At 40.3% G+C, this 17,798-nt stretch overlaps 1 protein-coding gene across 3 annotated transcripts in view; it reads left to right on the top strand.

The window, feature by feature from the left end:
• Positions 1 to 17,267, top strand: part of PCYT1A (phosphate cytidylyltransferase 1A, choline) — a 44,400-nt gene extending 27,133 nt beyond the window's left edge. For all 3 annotated transcript variants that reach the window (XM_030859521.2, XM_030859523.2, XM_030859520.3), the window contains exons 3-9: positions 836 to 935; positions 6,304 to 6,420; positions 7,158 to 7,309; positions 9,539 to 9,617; positions 10,087 to 10,229; positions 11,681 to 11,869; positions 12,764 to 17,267. In XM_030859521.2, the coding sequence (XP_030715381.1) occupies positions 836 to 935; positions 6,304 to 6,420; positions 7,158 to 7,309; positions 9,539 to 9,617; positions 10,087 to 10,229; positions 11,681 to 11,869; positions 12,764 to 12,970 (987 nt within the window). In that variant the 3' untranslated portion in view covers positions 12,971 to 17,267. The remainder of the gene's footprint in view (positions 1 to 835; positions 936 to 6,303; positions 6,421 to 7,157; positions 7,310 to 9,538; positions 9,618 to 10,086; positions 10,230 to 11,680; positions 11,870 to 12,763) is intronic.
• Positions 17,268 to 17,798: the final 531 nt, after the last annotated feature.

Below are 17,798 nucleotides of genomic sequence, written 5' to 3'. Positions count from 1 at the left end.
TGAGTTTAACAAAGCCACAGGAGATGAGTCAACTGAAATTACTCACACTGATACACATACACACATACAAATCAATTGCATTTCTATATACTGGCAAGGACCAATCCAAAAATAAAATTAAGTAAACAGTTACAAAAGCATCAAATAGAATAAAATACTTAGGAATAGATTTAACAAAAGCTCTTAAGTAAGGCTTTCCTCTAAGGAGGAAAGAGCATACCTACATTTTTATTTCAGCATTGCCTCTGAGTAATTGCATGCAATTCATATAACTTCTCTGAATCTCATTTTCCTCATCTTTAAATTGAGGATACTAACTGTTGTACTACTTGCCTCACAGGGCTGTTAATGAGAATTAGAACATATTTACAGTGTAAAGCATTATACAGTGATGATTGTACTTAAAGCACATGGCAGCTGTTTGCCTTCCCAGTCCCATAGTTGAAGTGGTATGAAAAGGCACTTGTGAACCTTGGCAATTTCATCACATAGATCAGGGTTGGCTGTTCTGCCGTCTGGCAGAGGAGCTGTCATTCTGGACCCAGTTAGTTGGGACTGTGCTTAGGTTCTCAGCCACCTTCCTCAGTCCTATTGTGAAATCACCATCAAGACATTTATCTTTCATGCCATGATTTGCCCATTTGGTAAAAGGTTGCAACTTTCACTTGTCATTTTGGAATGCTTTTATCTTTTTTCTTTTTAAGGTTATGAACTTTTAGGAAAAATTTTAATCACAGCATGTTGAATAACTGATTATTCTTTAAAGCTGCCATTTTTTGAGTATTTTAGTTTATACCATTGAATTTTTCTTTTCCTTCACTTTCCTCTTCTTAAGGGCTTACGGCAGCCAGCGCCTTTTTCTGATGAAATTGAAGTAGACTTTAGTAAGCCCTATGTCAGGGTAACCATGGAAGAAGCCAGCAGAGGAACTCCCTGTAAGTAAATGACGAATTATTTTGTTGTTTTACTATTGTTTTTAGCATTCAATTGTACTTATCAAATGTATACCTACTCACTATATTCTTCCCTCAGTTTACCTGTAAAAGCTGCTTGAGAGGGGTTTCTCGCATCTCACTTGCTGTTCTATTTGGGAGGATAACTGTACTCCATAAAATTTCATTTATATTGTATACTAATTTCCCAGTATTTTGTCACAGCTATGAGATACAGTGGTACACACTTTTTGGGGGGGCTGTTATCATCACAGCTGTGAGGTGAGATATAGAGGAGCAGAGACAATAAGATATTAGCCTGAGCGGGTTTATAATCTTGTCTGTTTTTATAAAGGTCCAAATAATATGTCAGACTGTCACATTTTTAATAGCCTTCAGAATTTCCCACTAAGTTTTCCTTTCTGTCAGTCAGTACACTAGTATGATGCTGCTGACTGATAGAGGACAGACAAAGCTATCCTAAGTTGGGAGATGCTTATCACTTAATTTTATCTTTATTGATATTATAGTTTTCCAGGTTTTTTAATTTTTAATTTTTTTAATTTTTATTTTTTTAATTTATTTAGTTGGCTGCATAGGGTCTTTGTTGCTGAGTGCGGGCTTTCTCTAGTTGCGGCGAGTGGGGGCTACTCTTCATTGTGTTGAGTGGGCTTCTCATTGCGGTGGCTTCTCTTGTTGCAGAGCACCGCTCTAGGTGAACGGGCTCAGTAGTTGTGGCTCGTGGGCTCTAGAGTGCAGGCTCAGTAGTTGTGGCACATGGGCTTAGTTGCTCCATGGCATGTGGGATCTTCCCAGACCAGGGCTCGAACCCATGTCCCCTGCATTGGCAGGCGGATTCTTAACCACTGTGCCACCAGGGAAGCCCCCAGGTTTTTTAAAAAAAGACTTGCTTTATTATTTTCAAAGCCCATACTCTTTATTTATATACTTAGTTTACATTATTAAGTAGCAATTTCTGGCCTCATAAATTATTAATATGTATTCCAGATAGTTTTGGGCAGTTGGTTTTAGGGATTATCATAAATAGAAACTTCCACAAGCATTTGTTATGATTACAAAGTCCTATAGGCATCTGTTCTTACTTCTCTGTAAATTCTCCATTTCTCCTTTTTTTCCCAATCCTTTTTCATTTCTTTTGATTACTGTGGTGAGTGTTTACTCTGTAAATGTTGGGCTGGCCTCAACCCAGGCAAGCACTAGGGAATAAGAGGTAGTTATAGCCACAAATCTATACATTTTCAGTATATAAAAGATATTTGTAGTTACTTCTTAATTGTGTTAGTATGTTTACTCTCTGCTGTAACTTAGGAGTACTGAAATATGAATAGAAATGAATGCTGGACAGTGTTAGGCTAGGGGTCCCAATACCCCTTGGTTATATCTTGGCTGTATGGAGTATGGTTTTGGGGTCCTCAAAAAGAGAATGCTTTCCTTTTGCAAAAGTGTTTAGATATAGCTTATGTTGATCACAACCCTTCTGGTTTATGATGTGATTTTTTGGGGTTGGCTCCTCTTACTTCAGTAATAGGCAGGCTAATGGGGCAGAGTAAAATGACAACAAGGAAAGACAGGCTGTATGTAACAGTGTAGTGGTGGCAGGTCAGACTTCAGAATGCCACTAGACAGTTCAAGGATCACATTCAGATGTGATAGTAGAGCCTGTTGAGGGCAAGAACTTTTCATATACTCTCTAATGACACACATTCAGAATGCAGTACCTCACTCAGATCTGATCACATTAGTTATATTAGCCACCTTGTTGCTAATCTAGCCACATACCATCTGTGATAGGAAAAATGTATGTATGTATATGTATACTGTTTCCAAGTTTTGCAACTTATAATTAACAAACACTAATAAATTCCTTTCTAAATTTTAGAATAGTAGAATTTTATAAGTAAGTCATTTATGAGATTATATACTTTATACTCTCTTCATTATATACATGAATATAGGTCCATAGAAACTAAGAAGTGAAACAGTAAAACAAATAATTAGTGATAGAATTGAAGCTAAAAACCTAAGTTTTTCCATCTTTGTGTTCTTTTCATCCTGGAGTGGTGCTATTCTTTATATAGACATTAGTTATAAATAATAGAAGGCTTATCAGCAAGCTGATTGAAGTTTGGGTGGAACAGATAGTCACAAATTGGCCTGTAAAATTTGCCAGTCTAACTTGACCTCTGGTTTTTCCTTTATCTTATTCTGTCTGTTCAGTTTCATGTTAAATAATCAAGTAAGTGACTGTCTTCATGCCAGTGCCAGACAAGGAATAAACAAATAAAGAATCTACACATGCCATATAGTTAGTGAATTTTAAACCAATAACTGGTTCAAGGGGCATCCCTCCCCCTGCCCCCAGGTTTTCACTTAGGGAGGTTAAGGGAGTACAAGAGGGAAGTTTGTGTAATCTTGGAGTAATCCAAGAAAAAAACCCAGCAGTATGTTCTCTTGGAGAAAGGAAGAAAAAGGCAAAGTCTGAAGGGCAGTGGAAATCTGTTAAAGATGAATGTTTCAGTGGTAGCTATTTGAGAGAATATATCAAAAGAGATAATAAATTGAAACCCAGGTCTCTTCTGCTTAAAGGAGAACATCTAGTTACTTAGTCTAGCAGTAGTGAAAAGACTATAATTTGTAACCCAAATCAAGAGTATTTTTGAGAATGAAAGCAGTTGCTCTTGATAGTGAACTGGAACAACAGATATAAATCAGAGGGTATAGTCATCCTGACCAATAGCCACTTGGTAAAAGAATGGATAACGCATGCTTTCTCCCCAGATTTTTAGTTCAACAGTGGCCCCTTCTGGTCATTTGGTTAATATACAGGCCTGGGTTTGCGAAAGACTTGCGGTTAAGTCATGGGGAATTGAGAGGTTGGGAAGCTGGGGAAATGCTAAGAGGGCAAGAGGCACATCAGGGATTGCTCCAAGAAAGGGTTCAGAGGTGGCTTGGCCTAATATGGGATGTTTAACTGCTGGCAAATAGCCACTTAATCAACAGTGTCTGTGCTATTGCCACTATACAGGAATTGTGTTTACTGGCTAAATCTCCCTCATCTCACTTTGCCCTTGGTGTAGAAACAACAGTACAGTATTCTCAAATTTTATATTCTATTGTTTGTCTTTTAGGATCAAATAAAGTGAGATCATAGCCACTCTGGACTTGTTTAGGAAAGATAGAAGTATATTAGTTACTTCATGGTCATGATTTCTAGGATGTAGAAGAGAGATTATATTACTCAGGTTTTGTTTTGTTTTGCTTTGTTTTATAGATGAGGAAACTGAGGCTTAAAGAGATTAAGATTACAAAGGAGTGAGGCTGGTTGGCAAGCTTGGGCTATAATTTTTCTGACTCTTTAAATCCGTCATATTATTTCTCAGTTTTTCATTGTATTAGTGTATTTATTTTATTTAAAATTTTTATTTCCTGTATTATAAAATTAGTACATTCCCGTGACCTAACATTCATAAAGTACAAAAAAGACACAGAGTGAAATGACTTCCTCTCACTACTGTCTCACAGCCACCTAGTATCCCTTTTACAGGTAACCAGAATTACCAATTTCTTATTTATTTATTTATTTAATTTATTTTTGCCTGCAATGGGTCTTTGTTGCTGTGTGCAGGCTTTCTCTAGTTGCGGCGAGCGAGGGCTACACTTCATTGCGGTGCACAGGCTTCTCAGTGTGGTGACTGCTCTTGTTGCAGATCATGGGCTCTAGATGCGCGGGCTTCAGTAGTTGTGGCTCGCGGGCTCTAGATTGCAGGCTCAGTAGTTGTGGCGCACAGACCTAGTTGCTCCACGGTATGTGGGATCCTCCCTGACCAGGGCTCGAACCCATGTCCCCTGCATTGGCAGGCAGATTCCTAACCACTGCCCCAGGGAAGCCCAGTATTACCAATATCTTGTGGATATCTAAGCAAATAATATATAAATCTTCCCACACTTTTAATGGGTGGATCATGTCATATTCAGTCTTCCACTGAAATTTAGGTTGTTTCCAAACTTTTGCTGTTACCAGCAGTGCTGCATTCAACAATGCAATCTGCATACATATTTACAAACATATCTGTGAAGTAAATTCCTAGAATTGGAATAACTGGGCCAAAGGGTATAAACATTTGTCATTTGTCTTTTCACAGATATTGCCTAATTGCCATCCTTAAGAGTTGTACCAATTTATACTTCTATCAGCAGTGTATAATTTCTCAGTTGAAAAGCGACTTTTGTATGGATAAAGCTATCTATAAAGAAAAGTCCATAAACCTCCTGAGAACCAGTTTCCTCCCCCTTGATTCACCGTCCTCAAGGCAGGAAGGAGATGTATCTTATCCTTACCTTCAGTATGGTGTATTTGATGAGGCTCCGGCCCTTCTTTCGAAGAATGATGTAGATGCTGCTACTATTATTTTCTCCTGCTACAGTGAGACAGCTCTTCCTTTATTCAAGTAGTGGAAATATGTTACTAGGACCCATTAGGTTTATCATTTGAAGCATGCTGAACCATTATATCAATTCCATTCTCAGTGTGTTTATTTGGCTTTGGAATTAGGCTTGTACCCCAAGAAATCATTTCCTCCTTTTCTTTCATAGTCCACTACCACTAAAAATAAATTGACAATCAGTTCTCTGTTATTCTCACTAATGGACAGGGGAAGAGGAAAGGCTCTAATATAAAGTCCTAAAATATTTATATTTGATTTTCAAATACCTGATATATCACCCTCTACTGAGAAAGTGTAACATGCTCACTATCAAGGAGAAATGCTTGAAGGAACTCCATCTGTTATCACAGAGCAGTTATTAAGGGTGAATCTGGGACTGTGAAGCAATCTCACCCCTCTGCATCACTCTTTACCTTCAAAGCAAAGTATTTTATTTTCAAAGCAAAGTATTAGTTATTAGTAATCAAGGCAGCTTGAAAAACAGAGAGCAGGCAGCCAGAGCGTAGTTTAATTATACTCTGTTTAAACATAGCTGCAGTTTAAACATAAACCGAAGGTGAAGATTTTGAAGTTTCAGATGTAGCTCTTGTATAACTCTTCCCTTCACTTCTAAAATAACTTTAAGAAAAAGCAGTCATGAAATCCAATTACCTGAGCAGTTTGGTACAACCAGGCTAACAAAGAGAGTTAGTGGATATGATGCCAAGAGTGTTTTTGTAGTCAAGGAAGCCTGTGATGTTATTCCTCAGAACCCCAAAGTACCCCCAATAAAGGTGAATATCCAGAGAACACCTTAAAAGGGGGCTCTGCAGGGGTGGAACAGTCACACAGTGCCATTTCCATTTGTTAAATGTGAGGTATTGAATCAATGTATTTCTGTGATAAATTCTTTCCTTTGGATTTAGGTGAACGGCCTGTGAGAGTTTATGCAGATGGAATATTTGACTTATTTCATTCTGGTCATGCCCGGGCCCTGATGCAAGCAAAGAACCTTTTCCCTAATACATATCTCATTGTGGGAGGTAAGAAAACATCTGATGACTTTAGGTGCTGTCCAGAAAAAAATTATGGTAGCCTCTTTTCTCCTATCTTTATAACCCAAGTACATTGCCTCTTATGTTGGTTTTCAAATGAGAGATATAGTGCAGCCTCTTTAAAATGTGAAATATATGAAGAACATGAAGTATATAAAACCTGAACTGTATAAACCTGGAGAGAGAAGCTCTAAGCTCATTGACTTGAGACGTCCAGGATTTATCTCGCTGGTTTTGGCCGGGTTTCTGCAGTCTGACCCCCAGTGCGGGCGGGGGTGGTCAGAATAGCATTAAGAATAAATGCTACTTAAGAAGAGCATTTGCTTTAGATTTCAGTTTATCATTCTGAGTCAACTGAAGTACAAAAGTCTGCTAAGCTAATGTTATGTTGTCCAGTCCAGTCTAATAAAAGTATAATAGGAAAACATTTTTTAAAACTGTTAATTGATACAGGATGCACAGTAGTTTCATTTCAAAGCCAAAGATCTTAGTCCTCCATTGTATCCTCTCCTCTCCAAAGTGTGAAAATATTTAGTGAATGTTGCTCCTGAAGGTGTATCTTGGATTAGGAAAAGCATTGTTATCCAGACTGAGCCAAATCCAGAAGACTCTTATACAGGCTGGGGAGATTGGTTATGAGAGGTTGGGAAATGAGAGGTTGATGATTGAGGAGTGGTTAAGCAGAGGGGACTTTGACTTACAACCTTATGTTGTGGTGAACTCAGTTTGCAGTGATGAGCTAACACACAACTTCAAAGGCTTCACCGTGATGAATGAAAATGAGCGCTATGATGCAGTGCAGCACTGCCGCTATGTGGATGAGGTGGTGAGGAATGCCCCCTGGACCCTGACACCAGAGTTCCTGGCAGAACACCGGGTAAGAAACTGAACACATGTTTCCATTCCCTGTTCTGGAATTTCTTCAACTTTCAAGACTTCTGGTACTATGGCTAGTTTTCTACTAGCCTTATTTTACTTCTATCTTCTATGTAAATTTCACATAGAAGAGGTAACAGTGTTATTACTTCTAATAATAGTCATCCCTGACATTTTTCTTGGGTTTGATGGTTTACAAGCACTTTTGCATCCATTATATTTCATTTGTTCCCCACAAAAATCCTATTGGGTAGTTATTAGTTATTTCCACTTTACATATGAGAACAGGGCCAGAGAGGCCAAATAACCAGGTCACACTCTAGCAGGGCTAGAAATTGAACTCTTCAGGGCTTCCCTGGTGGCGCAGTGGTTGGGAATCCGCCTGCCAATGCAGGGGACATGGGTTCGGGTCCTGGTCCGGGAACGTCCCACATGCTGCGGAGCAGCTGGACCTGTGCGCCACAACTACTGAGCCTGCACACCATAACTACTGAAGCCCGCGCGACTAGAGCCCGTGCTCTGCAACTGCAGAGCCACCGCAATGAGAAGCCTGCGCACTGCAACGAAGAGTAGTCCCCACTCGCCACAACTAGAGAAAGCCTGCACGCAGCAACGAAGACGCAGCCAAAAATAAATGATTAAAAAAAAATCTTATAAAAAAAAAAGAAATTGAACTCTTCAGTTATGTGAGTCTGTCGCACCTCCTCCCCCCCATTATAGGCGTATCCATCCTCACAGCATACCGGTCTTTTTAGAGTATACACAGCCCCAGACATGCTCTCAAGGAGTTCACATTCCAGGAAATAAGATATATAAACATAGACTTCTCTTATATTGACTTAAATTTAGTTTCAAGACTTTTGATTTCAGGCTAGAAATTATGTGGGATCAGAAACCAGGGAGGTTTCTCACTTTTTCTCAGTGAGTTGGTATTATAAAAAACCCTTATCTCCTTTTTATTTTCCCACATTAAAGCAACACGTTTCCTACAAAAGAGGGGTTTATAGCTGATAGCTGAGAAGAACTTATCAGGTCATGTTGGAGGCCCTTGAGCTTGAGGAACCAGCAAGCATATTGTCAGTTCTCTTACAGTGGTGTGGAGAATGTTGAAGGTGAATTGTTCAACGAGGCAGGAAAGAACAAAAGTAGCCACAGTGCTTCAAAAGCAGTATTTGGGTAGGCCTGAAGCTAAGGGATATTTGTTATAACTGTTTAGGATTAGGACAGAACTTTTATAATTCTCTAGCTTTACTGCTTCAACATTTAGCAGCCAGTGGTACCAAGGGTGATGAGCAAGATTATTCTCAGCAACATAGCCAGGCAAGCCCAGGCAGAAGAGGTTAGAGGAACTTCCATATTCCCTTTCCTCCGTGTTAGCAGTGTATCCTCAACCATGAGTCTTGCTTGCTCACCATTCTTATTTTCAATTTGCTGCCTATGGATCCCTGACAAGTTGTTCATGGGTAATTGAGATGTTAGCCGAGAGTCCCTGACATAGTCCTGATGAGCGTACTTCACATTACAGTGGCTTCTGGGAGCTGGGTGTGGTGGTGTTAGCAATTATATTAGCAAAGGGCATATGGCCTATTCAGGAAGGAGTAAATGAGTGAGGTTTAGAAAGATAATTGATCCCAGTGTGAGAGGTATTGACAGTAGTAAAGTAATAGATCTGAGACTTAAAGGTCTTTTATGGCCTTGGGCTTTGCATTTCTCAGGAGTACAGATGTATCTATTCTAGTAAAAGTGCTCTTGGTTGCTATTTTTGTATTCCCACTCATCTCATGGACTGAGAAACCAGTTAACAAAGAAGTGACCTCTTTCTTATATTTTTAGAAACCCTATTTGACCCATCCTTGTAGACCCAGGAGGGTGGGGAGATTTCCTTTCTTCTTTCCTTGATTCCACCCACTAACTAGCATACCAGAAAATCCTCTAGGCCTGTTTACCACAGCATGGTGACTGGTATACAGTGTGAGGGTAGCACTTCCAGTAGACCAGGAGGAATAGCTAAAAAAGAAGCTGGCTAGCTTCATGTTTATGATCCATGAATAATTAGGTTGGGTGGCTTGTGAATGAATCATGGAATTTATGAGCAAAGCAAAGAGAGATAAAGACAGAAGTTCATTTGAGGCCTCGCCTCTCCTTGTCCTTTTTCTGGTCCTGAGAGTGTTTACTGGTTCTTTCTGAATGGCAGTTATGCTGGGTTTTAAACATGTTTCCTTACTTTCAGATTGATTTTGTAGCCCATGATGACATCCCTTACTCTTCTGCTGGGAGTGATGATGTTTATAAGCACATCAAGGAAGCAGGTGAGTAAGTTGATGTGCATCCTCATTTTATGGAGTCTTAGGGGCAGTGACAAGAGATTCAACCACATCACTACTTTACAGAGGAAAATTTATACAGTGAGAACTTTAACATCCTGTTTCAGGTCGCACTTTGCTTAAGAGGTTAAGATGGGCATAGCATCATATCCATCAATTCTCAGTCTAAACATCTACTTTTGATATCTCTTAATTTCAGGAAACCCTTCTCCAGCCCCATATTTTTCTTAATATTAGGGCCTTTCCTTACTACTAACTTTTGATTCAGTGTTCCTTCAGTGTTCCTTCTGTATGTTCCTTACTACTAACTTTTGATTCAGTGTTCCTTCCAGACTTTACTTAGTAATAACAGACTCTGCTTTATGAGGAAAGAAATGTGGCTCCCAGTTTCCATCTAGTCCTACTGCCTGAGCTAATCAGAATGTCACAGTGTTTGTATGTGTTCTTGTGTTAGGCATGTTTGCTCCAACACAGAGGACAGAAGGTATCTCCACATCAGACATCATCACCCGAATTGTCCGCGACTATGATGTGTATGCCAGACGGAACCTACAGAGGGGCTACACGGCAAAGGAACTCAATGTCAGCTTTATCAATGTGAGTTCCAACCTCATCCTAGAGTTCCCTGGCCCTATAGGACATGTTGCCTCTCACTTCATCTAAGTTAAACTTGCTTTTCAGTCTGCTGTTATTATCACCTCCAAAAGCTCAGTGGATACCTCTTTGCACATAACGCTATGCCAGGCTCTTTACAAAGAGCATATGGATATATCTAGAGGCATTTTCTGCCTTTATGAGCTAGTGTCAACACGTCGATATAAGGACATACAGCCAATTAAATAAATAAGAACGTGGAACTTACAAAGTACAGTACTTATATCAAATATATTTAAAACAGTGGTTCTTAACCTTTGTTCTTTTTGACTGGATGGTCTTTGCAAATCTGATGAAAGCTATGGATCCTCTCCCTGTGTGCATAGTAACACACAACATTTTGCATGCAATTTCTCAAGGCACATGAACCTAACTTTTAAAATTTGATTTATGAAAGCACGTTTATTTTAGCTTAATAAACAAACTGCTATACATTTTGTATACAAATTATACCTCAGTAAAGTTAATTTAAAAAGAAGAAGAAAGCTGCTAACTGTATCTTCTACATAAGTAGTTTACCATGCTCCCTCACTTGCTCCCAGCTCTGTGAATTATGAGTAGGTGAAATGGTTTCATTTAAATATGATTTATCTATTCAGGTAAACCCTAGCTCTTGTTAACAATCTAACTGTTGTTATACTGCAGAATCTATCTTTAGATGTTTAAAAATCCTAAACATATTCGCCTTCCCCTTCCCCTTTATGATCTGGAAATGAGAATAGTTTTCATTTGGCTAAAGACTCCTCCCCTCCCCTCCCTTTGGGAGGATTCATACCATTTTCCCTTATCTTTAGGGAAGCCTGTAGGACCAAAGAGTATCATCCTTATTTTGCAAATGAGCAAACAGACCTCTAAATATTAAAAAATTAAAAAAACAACTCCTCTGTAATCATAGAATAAGCCACTGATGGAGGAAAAAAATTCAGTACAATAGATGAATTACTTAAGTAAAAGGCCCACTATTTCCTTTTTCAACCTGTTACAGTTGGCTTATTGTTGGCAATATTGTGCAGTGATCTTGTTGCTCTCTCCCTATACATCTCCATCTAGAATGGGGTTTGGGTTTTGTTAGGCATGTTTATCTTCCAAGTTTATGTTTCATCTTAAAAAAATCTGACTTCGTTTGGTATGTGCCTGTCTGTTACTGGTCTTACACTATACATTTAGTTTAGTCCTGGGCTCTACAATCTTAGAATTATTACACTTTTGTATAAGATGACCATCCAGAGCATATCTTATCTGTTATTATGCTGGAGAAGTATGGGATAGATTAAAGTGAAATTCTCAAGACTGAAAGGAGTGTCAGTAGAGTGCCAAACCAAGTCTTTTCCTTCCCCTTAGTATGGAAGGTCAGAATGAGTATTATTTCTCAGAGCAGTTATTTCTTTATCCAGGAGAAGAAATACCACTTGCAGGAGCGAGTTGACAAAGTAAAGAAGAAAGTGAAAGATGTGGAGGAAAAGTCAAAAGAATTTGTTCAGAAGGTAGAAGAAAAAAGCATTGACCTCATTCAGAAATGGGAGGAGAAATCCCGAGAATTCATTGGAAGTTTCCTGGAAATGTTTGGTCCAGAAGGAGCGCTGGTATGTTCTTTCTTGCTGGATAATTTAGGGAAATTCATGAAAATCTGGGGAATTCTCATGCTGTGGAAGGAATTATAGAATCCTTGAGCAGAAAGGGACATTGACATTAAGAAGTTATCTAATCTGTTCCCCTTGTTCGGCAGAACTATATTTCCACTATCCCCAGAAAGTTTTTAAAAATCTTTACAGAAAGAGGTTATACATTCTCCTAAATAATTTTGCCAGCTCTCTATCAACCTCCAAATATGGTGACAAGATAAGTGAGTAGCCTTGCCCAGCTTGCTTCTACATTATAGTTTTAGGTGGAAGGGAAGGAAAGAGCAAAGAGCAGTAAAAAGAAAGCTGCCTGCACTACACACAGCTGCTGCAGGACCGTTGGGTACGGTGGGAATTCTGTCCTTGAGGAGTAGCAGGGTCTTTTCGAGCCAAATAAAAGGTGCCTGTGTAGCTATGAGCAGATGAGCCCTAGGATATCAGGAACGATCTGACTGTGAGGGTGTTTGGATGCCAGAATAGATTATTCTGGGAGTGTATGGAATTTTCTCTTCAGAGAACTCCAAAACTAGGATAGGTACCCTTTTGTCTGAGTTAATTCCTTTGTTTTTGCCTACAGCCTAGACTACAGACCCAAGTAGCCTTTTAAGAATTCCTTTGACGTAGAGGTCAAGGATTGGGTGACAGTGGATAGCAGGTGGAACCCTTAGATACATAGTATAGCATAGAGCACTTTGGAGAGGAAATTGCTTAGGATTATAGCTATGTTCCTCCTCTGGCTTACTTGATCACTTTTGACATTACAGAGGGCACTCGTGATAATTTGAAGTCTCATATCCTCCAGTGGTGCTTCAGTAGGATCCATAGGTTTCTTCTAACTCTTTCTTTTGGTCTCCCCAGAAACATATGCTGAAAGAGGGGAAAGGCCGGATGCTGCAGGCCATCAGTCCAAGGCAGAGTCCCAGCAGCAGTCCCACTCGTGAACGCTCCCCCTCTCCCTCTTTCCGGTGGCCCTTCTCTGGCAAGACTTCCCCGCCTTCCTCCCCAGCAAACCTCTCCAGACACAAGTCTGCAGCCTATGATATCAGTGAGGATGAAGAAGACTAATTTTTCATCTCTCCTTTCCTCTCCCCTCCCTCTGTCCCATCACCTTCAGAAGCTCTCTGTTGAATTCTGAATTGTGATCCCAACACTAAACCTAAGGACAGCTACAAAGGAAAGACAATTGGGGCAAGAGTACTTAGGATGGGGGGACCAGACAGCCTATCCTCTGAGAGACATCACCCACCCCCACCAAGAAAGAGGTTAACTACATCTTAGAAGCCTGTTTGGCATCCATATACCTTCCCCATGGACTTTGCTTTACTGTTTATGTTCATGTGATCTTGACAGGGAAATTGTCATTTTTATTAATTTTTAAAAAATTAGTCTTTCAAATGTAGTAAATAGAACTAATTTTTTGCCCCCAAGGAGCGGGCAGAAGGAAGCGGTGTAATACCCAGAGGCCTTTTCTTCCTGATACACTATAGTATTTGCCTTCCGTTCTGAGGCAAAGAGGCAAACTGTTTTGCCAAGTCCTTCAGGCAATGAGCCATGCTGATGGGTGATTTGGAGGGGAAATATCATAATTTTGATTTCCTTTAAAAAAAGCAAAAAGCTGAGTAACAGTCACAAATCCCCTAAGTGTACTGCTGGCACATGTGTCAATGTGGCTATGGGAAGAAGGAGATCTGAGTTTAACTTTTCTTGCTCCCTGAGGAGTTTCTTATTGGACCCAATGGGGTCCATGAAGACACTGATGGGGATGGAACCAGACCACATGGCATCTGCTACGGTTTTTCTGCTGTGTTCATCTTCTCAGAAAACTCTGTTGCCCAGTTATTTGGGAGCTCTTTTCAATCTCTTTCCTGTAATCTACCTTTAAAGGGAGGAACACTTCCAGGTTTAGTCTGATTAAGGAGGGGAGTGGGACAATACTCGATCTTATGCAAAGTCAGTTTTGATTAATTTTCTTCCTGAGAGTAAGTCCCTGGCCCTGTGACTCCTATTTTAATACTTATTACCTAGCTTTTTACAGAGGATACTTTGTAAATGTCTGCAGTTTGAACATGATCTGTTAATCCATGTTGCTCATAGCCATATCGAATATTCAGAGAGATTTGCACAGAACATAGGCACAAAAGCATAAGGAAACACACCCCTTTCTAAAGCCTTTTCTTGACCTCTTCCCCTCTTAAGAGTGTCCTTGACTGGAACCAGTGCTGCATGAGGTGTTTATTTTCCCCTGAGAGTTGGCAGCTGGCAGGGACTCCCGTCTGCTGCCCTTCCAGCAAGTCACCGAGCAAGGGCTCACTTTACAAGAGTGTGGTAGGTTCCCTCCCTCTCACTCTGCCTGGTTCCACCTCCCCTGGTATGTTGCCCAGGGGATTCACTGCTCAAATTTCACGTCAGAGAATGCTGAAGCTTAACACTTGCTGTTGAGCATAAGCTCCTTTTAAACCTCTAGCATCCTACAGTACATGACCTAGCAGATCATCATCTATCATAATCCTGTAGCTGGGTTCAGGGTGAAAAATTGCTTATGTCCAGGCACCATCCCATCACTCATAAATACCCCTTGTAGGGGTGGCGTTTTAGTGTTTTCAGCTAAGAAAACCACATCTTATCTTTCCTTGCCCCTCTGCTAGGGCTGTGAGCATCTCATAGTCCCCCCCCAAACACCTTCTGTTAAAACTTGCTCTTCTTCCTGAGGGTCGGTGACTAGAATCACTGCCTGCCTGCACAGCAGGACTACCTAGGTCCTCAGATCATCCAGAGAGGCAGAGCACAGCAGAGTAGAGGGACAAAGAGGGGGAAACCTCTTGTCCTGATGGCCTATGAAAATTACATTTCTAACTGTTCTCATGAAGTGCTATTTTTACTATCAAATCTGGTTTACACAAGCTTTGGCTTGGAATCCTTTTTTTGGAACAGTTGAAGTTAATGTTTTCCTATATTACTCAGCTTGATATGATCAAGCTGATATGATCACATATTTTAACTTGCTGCTTCAGTCTTGCCTCTTTGGGAATTCTGCCCGTTTCTGTCAATAGGAAAGCAGTGAAATCACCACTGAAGCCCACTTACGTGTTCTCTCAAAGTACACATGTTATCCAAGTGTATTTGGAAAATGAGGTGCCCAGAGTATGATTTTCCTCCCTGTAGTCACTCTTCTCACGTGTATTGTCTGGATCTTAAGTTTTTGGTCCTCCTCCTCCGCTCTGTAAATGGGCTGCTTTGGGCATATCCTGTCCTTGGAATATGACCTCTAGGCTGACAAGCTCCATGAGACTGCTAGCACCAGCATGTGCACATGTTCTTGGAAAACTCTCACTCCTTTTGGTGAACCTCTGTGGCCTCAGTCTCCTAACACTAGTATATCTTCAAATAATTTTGACTGAAAGCAAAAAATTTTATGGCGTGGCATGCTAGATACTTTGGGATAAATGTGATCCTACATGCCGGACAAGGGTGGGTGGGTGGAAGAAGCTATTGGGATGATGCATTGTTTGATCATCTGTGCCTAATTAAATGAGGTTAGAGGTTCGCATTCCACAACCATGCATGTGATCTGTAAATCTTTAAATATTATTGTTAATATTAACTTCTAACATTAATTTTAATTAGCTGTTTCCCTGAATCCCACACACAAAGCTGTCAGCCTGAATAGATCAAATGTGGCAGAAATGGGAGAGCCTTAAAAGTTGCTTGGCTTCCAGTGGTTAAGAATCCACCTGCCAATGCAGGGGATACAGGTTCAAACCCTGGTCCAGGAAGATCACATATGCTGCAGAGCAACTAAGCCCATGCACCACAGCTACTGAGCCTGTGCTCTAGAGCCTGCGAACCACAACTACTGAGCCCACGCACCACAACTACTGAAACCCGCGGGCTCTAGGGCCCGCGTGCCGCAACTACTGAGCCCACGTGCCACAGCTACTGAAGCCCGCACGCCTAGAGCCTGTGCTCTGCAACAAGAGAAGCCACCTCAATGAGAAACCCACGCACCACAACGAAGAGTAGCCCCTGCTTGCCGCAACTATTGAAAGCCCACGCACAGCAGCAAAGACCCAACGCAGCCAAAAAAAAAAGTTGGTTGGCCTCAGAGCCTCTCGCTGTAAGATAGAAGGGAAATGGAGACAGAAGCCCTGTAGCCGGTGCTGAGGAGGTGCCATTTCAGCAGTTACCTTGAGATGAGCTGGGCAAAAAGTTTGCTTTTTTCATACACTACACTCAGTAGCACTGAAGGATGGAGGTTGAAATTGTAGAGGAATAAAAATGGATCATTTGTACTGCTGCAGCTGCTTCTGATAGCTAGAGCCAAAGACCATTATCTTGCTGAGGCTTGGGTAAGAAGGTTGGGGATGCAAGGAGGTTGAAAACCTTGAATGAGAGAAAAAATTTGAGGGAGGTCAAGAGAGCTTTTGACCTTTTCTGATCACTGATAACTTCCTAGGCAGCACCTGAGTTACATTTTTCTTACTTTTGACCACACAGCTGTCCAGGCAGTCTTTGAATATTCCCTCCATAATGGTTCTTCACAGTGATTTTTATTCTGTTTCTTGATGTATGGGTAGCTTTTGTTTTTCTGGAGCTCATTGCCTTTTTAATCCTGTTCCAGACCCTATATCTAAAATCTTTCCAAATCAAGTATATTTCACTGCTTTTGTTTAATTCCCTAAAAGCCATAGCTTTTACATTTTCTGTCAGCACAAACTATCACCAGAAGTTGAATCAGTACAGGTAGGAAAAGAGCTCCCTTAACAATGTTTTTAACTAATGGTATTTTTTTTTAACCTTACCAATATAAGTATTTTTAAAGTTATATTCTTCAAGGTCATGCAATGATTGTTCTTGTTTTCTCTCACAGAATAGATTGTCATGGGATAAAGAGTGGTCCCTAGCTATTATTTTTCCAAGTAAGTAGAACATGTTCTTGGGATTATACTTAAATGTTAATTTTCTTTAAAACAAAGGAGAAAGATACTCTGCCAAAGTTTAATGTTAGTATTCAGATTGGGGTAGAGAACAAAAGTACTTGGTTTAACATTAGGATGACTCCAGTTGTGGTTTTTTTAGCTTCCAAGTGGGCTTTCCCACCCTTCTTAGGGAGGCACTGACTGCTTTGAACACAGAGACTTGATTGGTTGAGTTGTTTTATATTGAGGATCCTGAACAGAACGAGTCTTGGAAAAAAATTCTGGCCTTGGCATGAATGTTGGCCCCATCACCAGTGCCGGTGTCCACAAGGACGTTTTCCTCAATTGGTGTTCAGTATATTGCTTTCCTGTCTGAGTGTTATTAAATTGTTCAGTTATTTTGGCTTTTGTCATTAGCCAAATAAAGGAAAAGTGATTTTATGTAATGTTCCATTTTCTGTGTTTTTGACCTTGTATACATGTGTATGATATGTTTTATGTATTTGTGGCTTTTACCTGTACTATCAGTTCCTTTGCTTTTGCATCCTAATTTGGGGGTTTTACCTGTATGATCATTTCCTTTGCTTTTGCATCTTAATTTGTCTCTCCATAATAACTCCATGACCATATTATCGGGATTCCTTTTGCTGCTTGGTACAGAAGACTAAAAAAGCCATTGTCCCACAAAGGGAGGCTGATCCAGATCTCCCAGGTCTAATGTCATCAGTGCCCTACTGACACATCTGTAAGGGAAAGAACACCTTTCATCTGTTCTTCAGAAGCCTGGTTTCTTCGAGAGTTTGGGCTGATACTATTTTGCCTGGCTGAGTTCTATTCCTGTTATTATACCAGTAAAACTATCACATACTCTTCCCCCTTTCATTTGCTTTGGGAAACCTCAGAGTAACCTTTTAATATACAAGCTTTATGGGCTAGTAGTGGCACACACAGAGGCAGTGTGCCCAGTTGTAGAACAT

This window comes from Globicephala melas, chromosome 4, assembly GCF_963455315.2.
Source record: "Globicephala melas chromosome 4, mGloMel1.2, whole genome shotgun sequence".
In the NCBI taxonomy this organism is placed as follows: domain Eukaryota; kingdom Metazoa; phylum Chordata; class Mammalia; order Artiodactyla; family Delphinidae; genus Globicephala; species Globicephala melas.
Note: the sequence above shows the minus strand (reverse complement) of the source record. Positions and strands in the feature narration are given on the sequence as shown.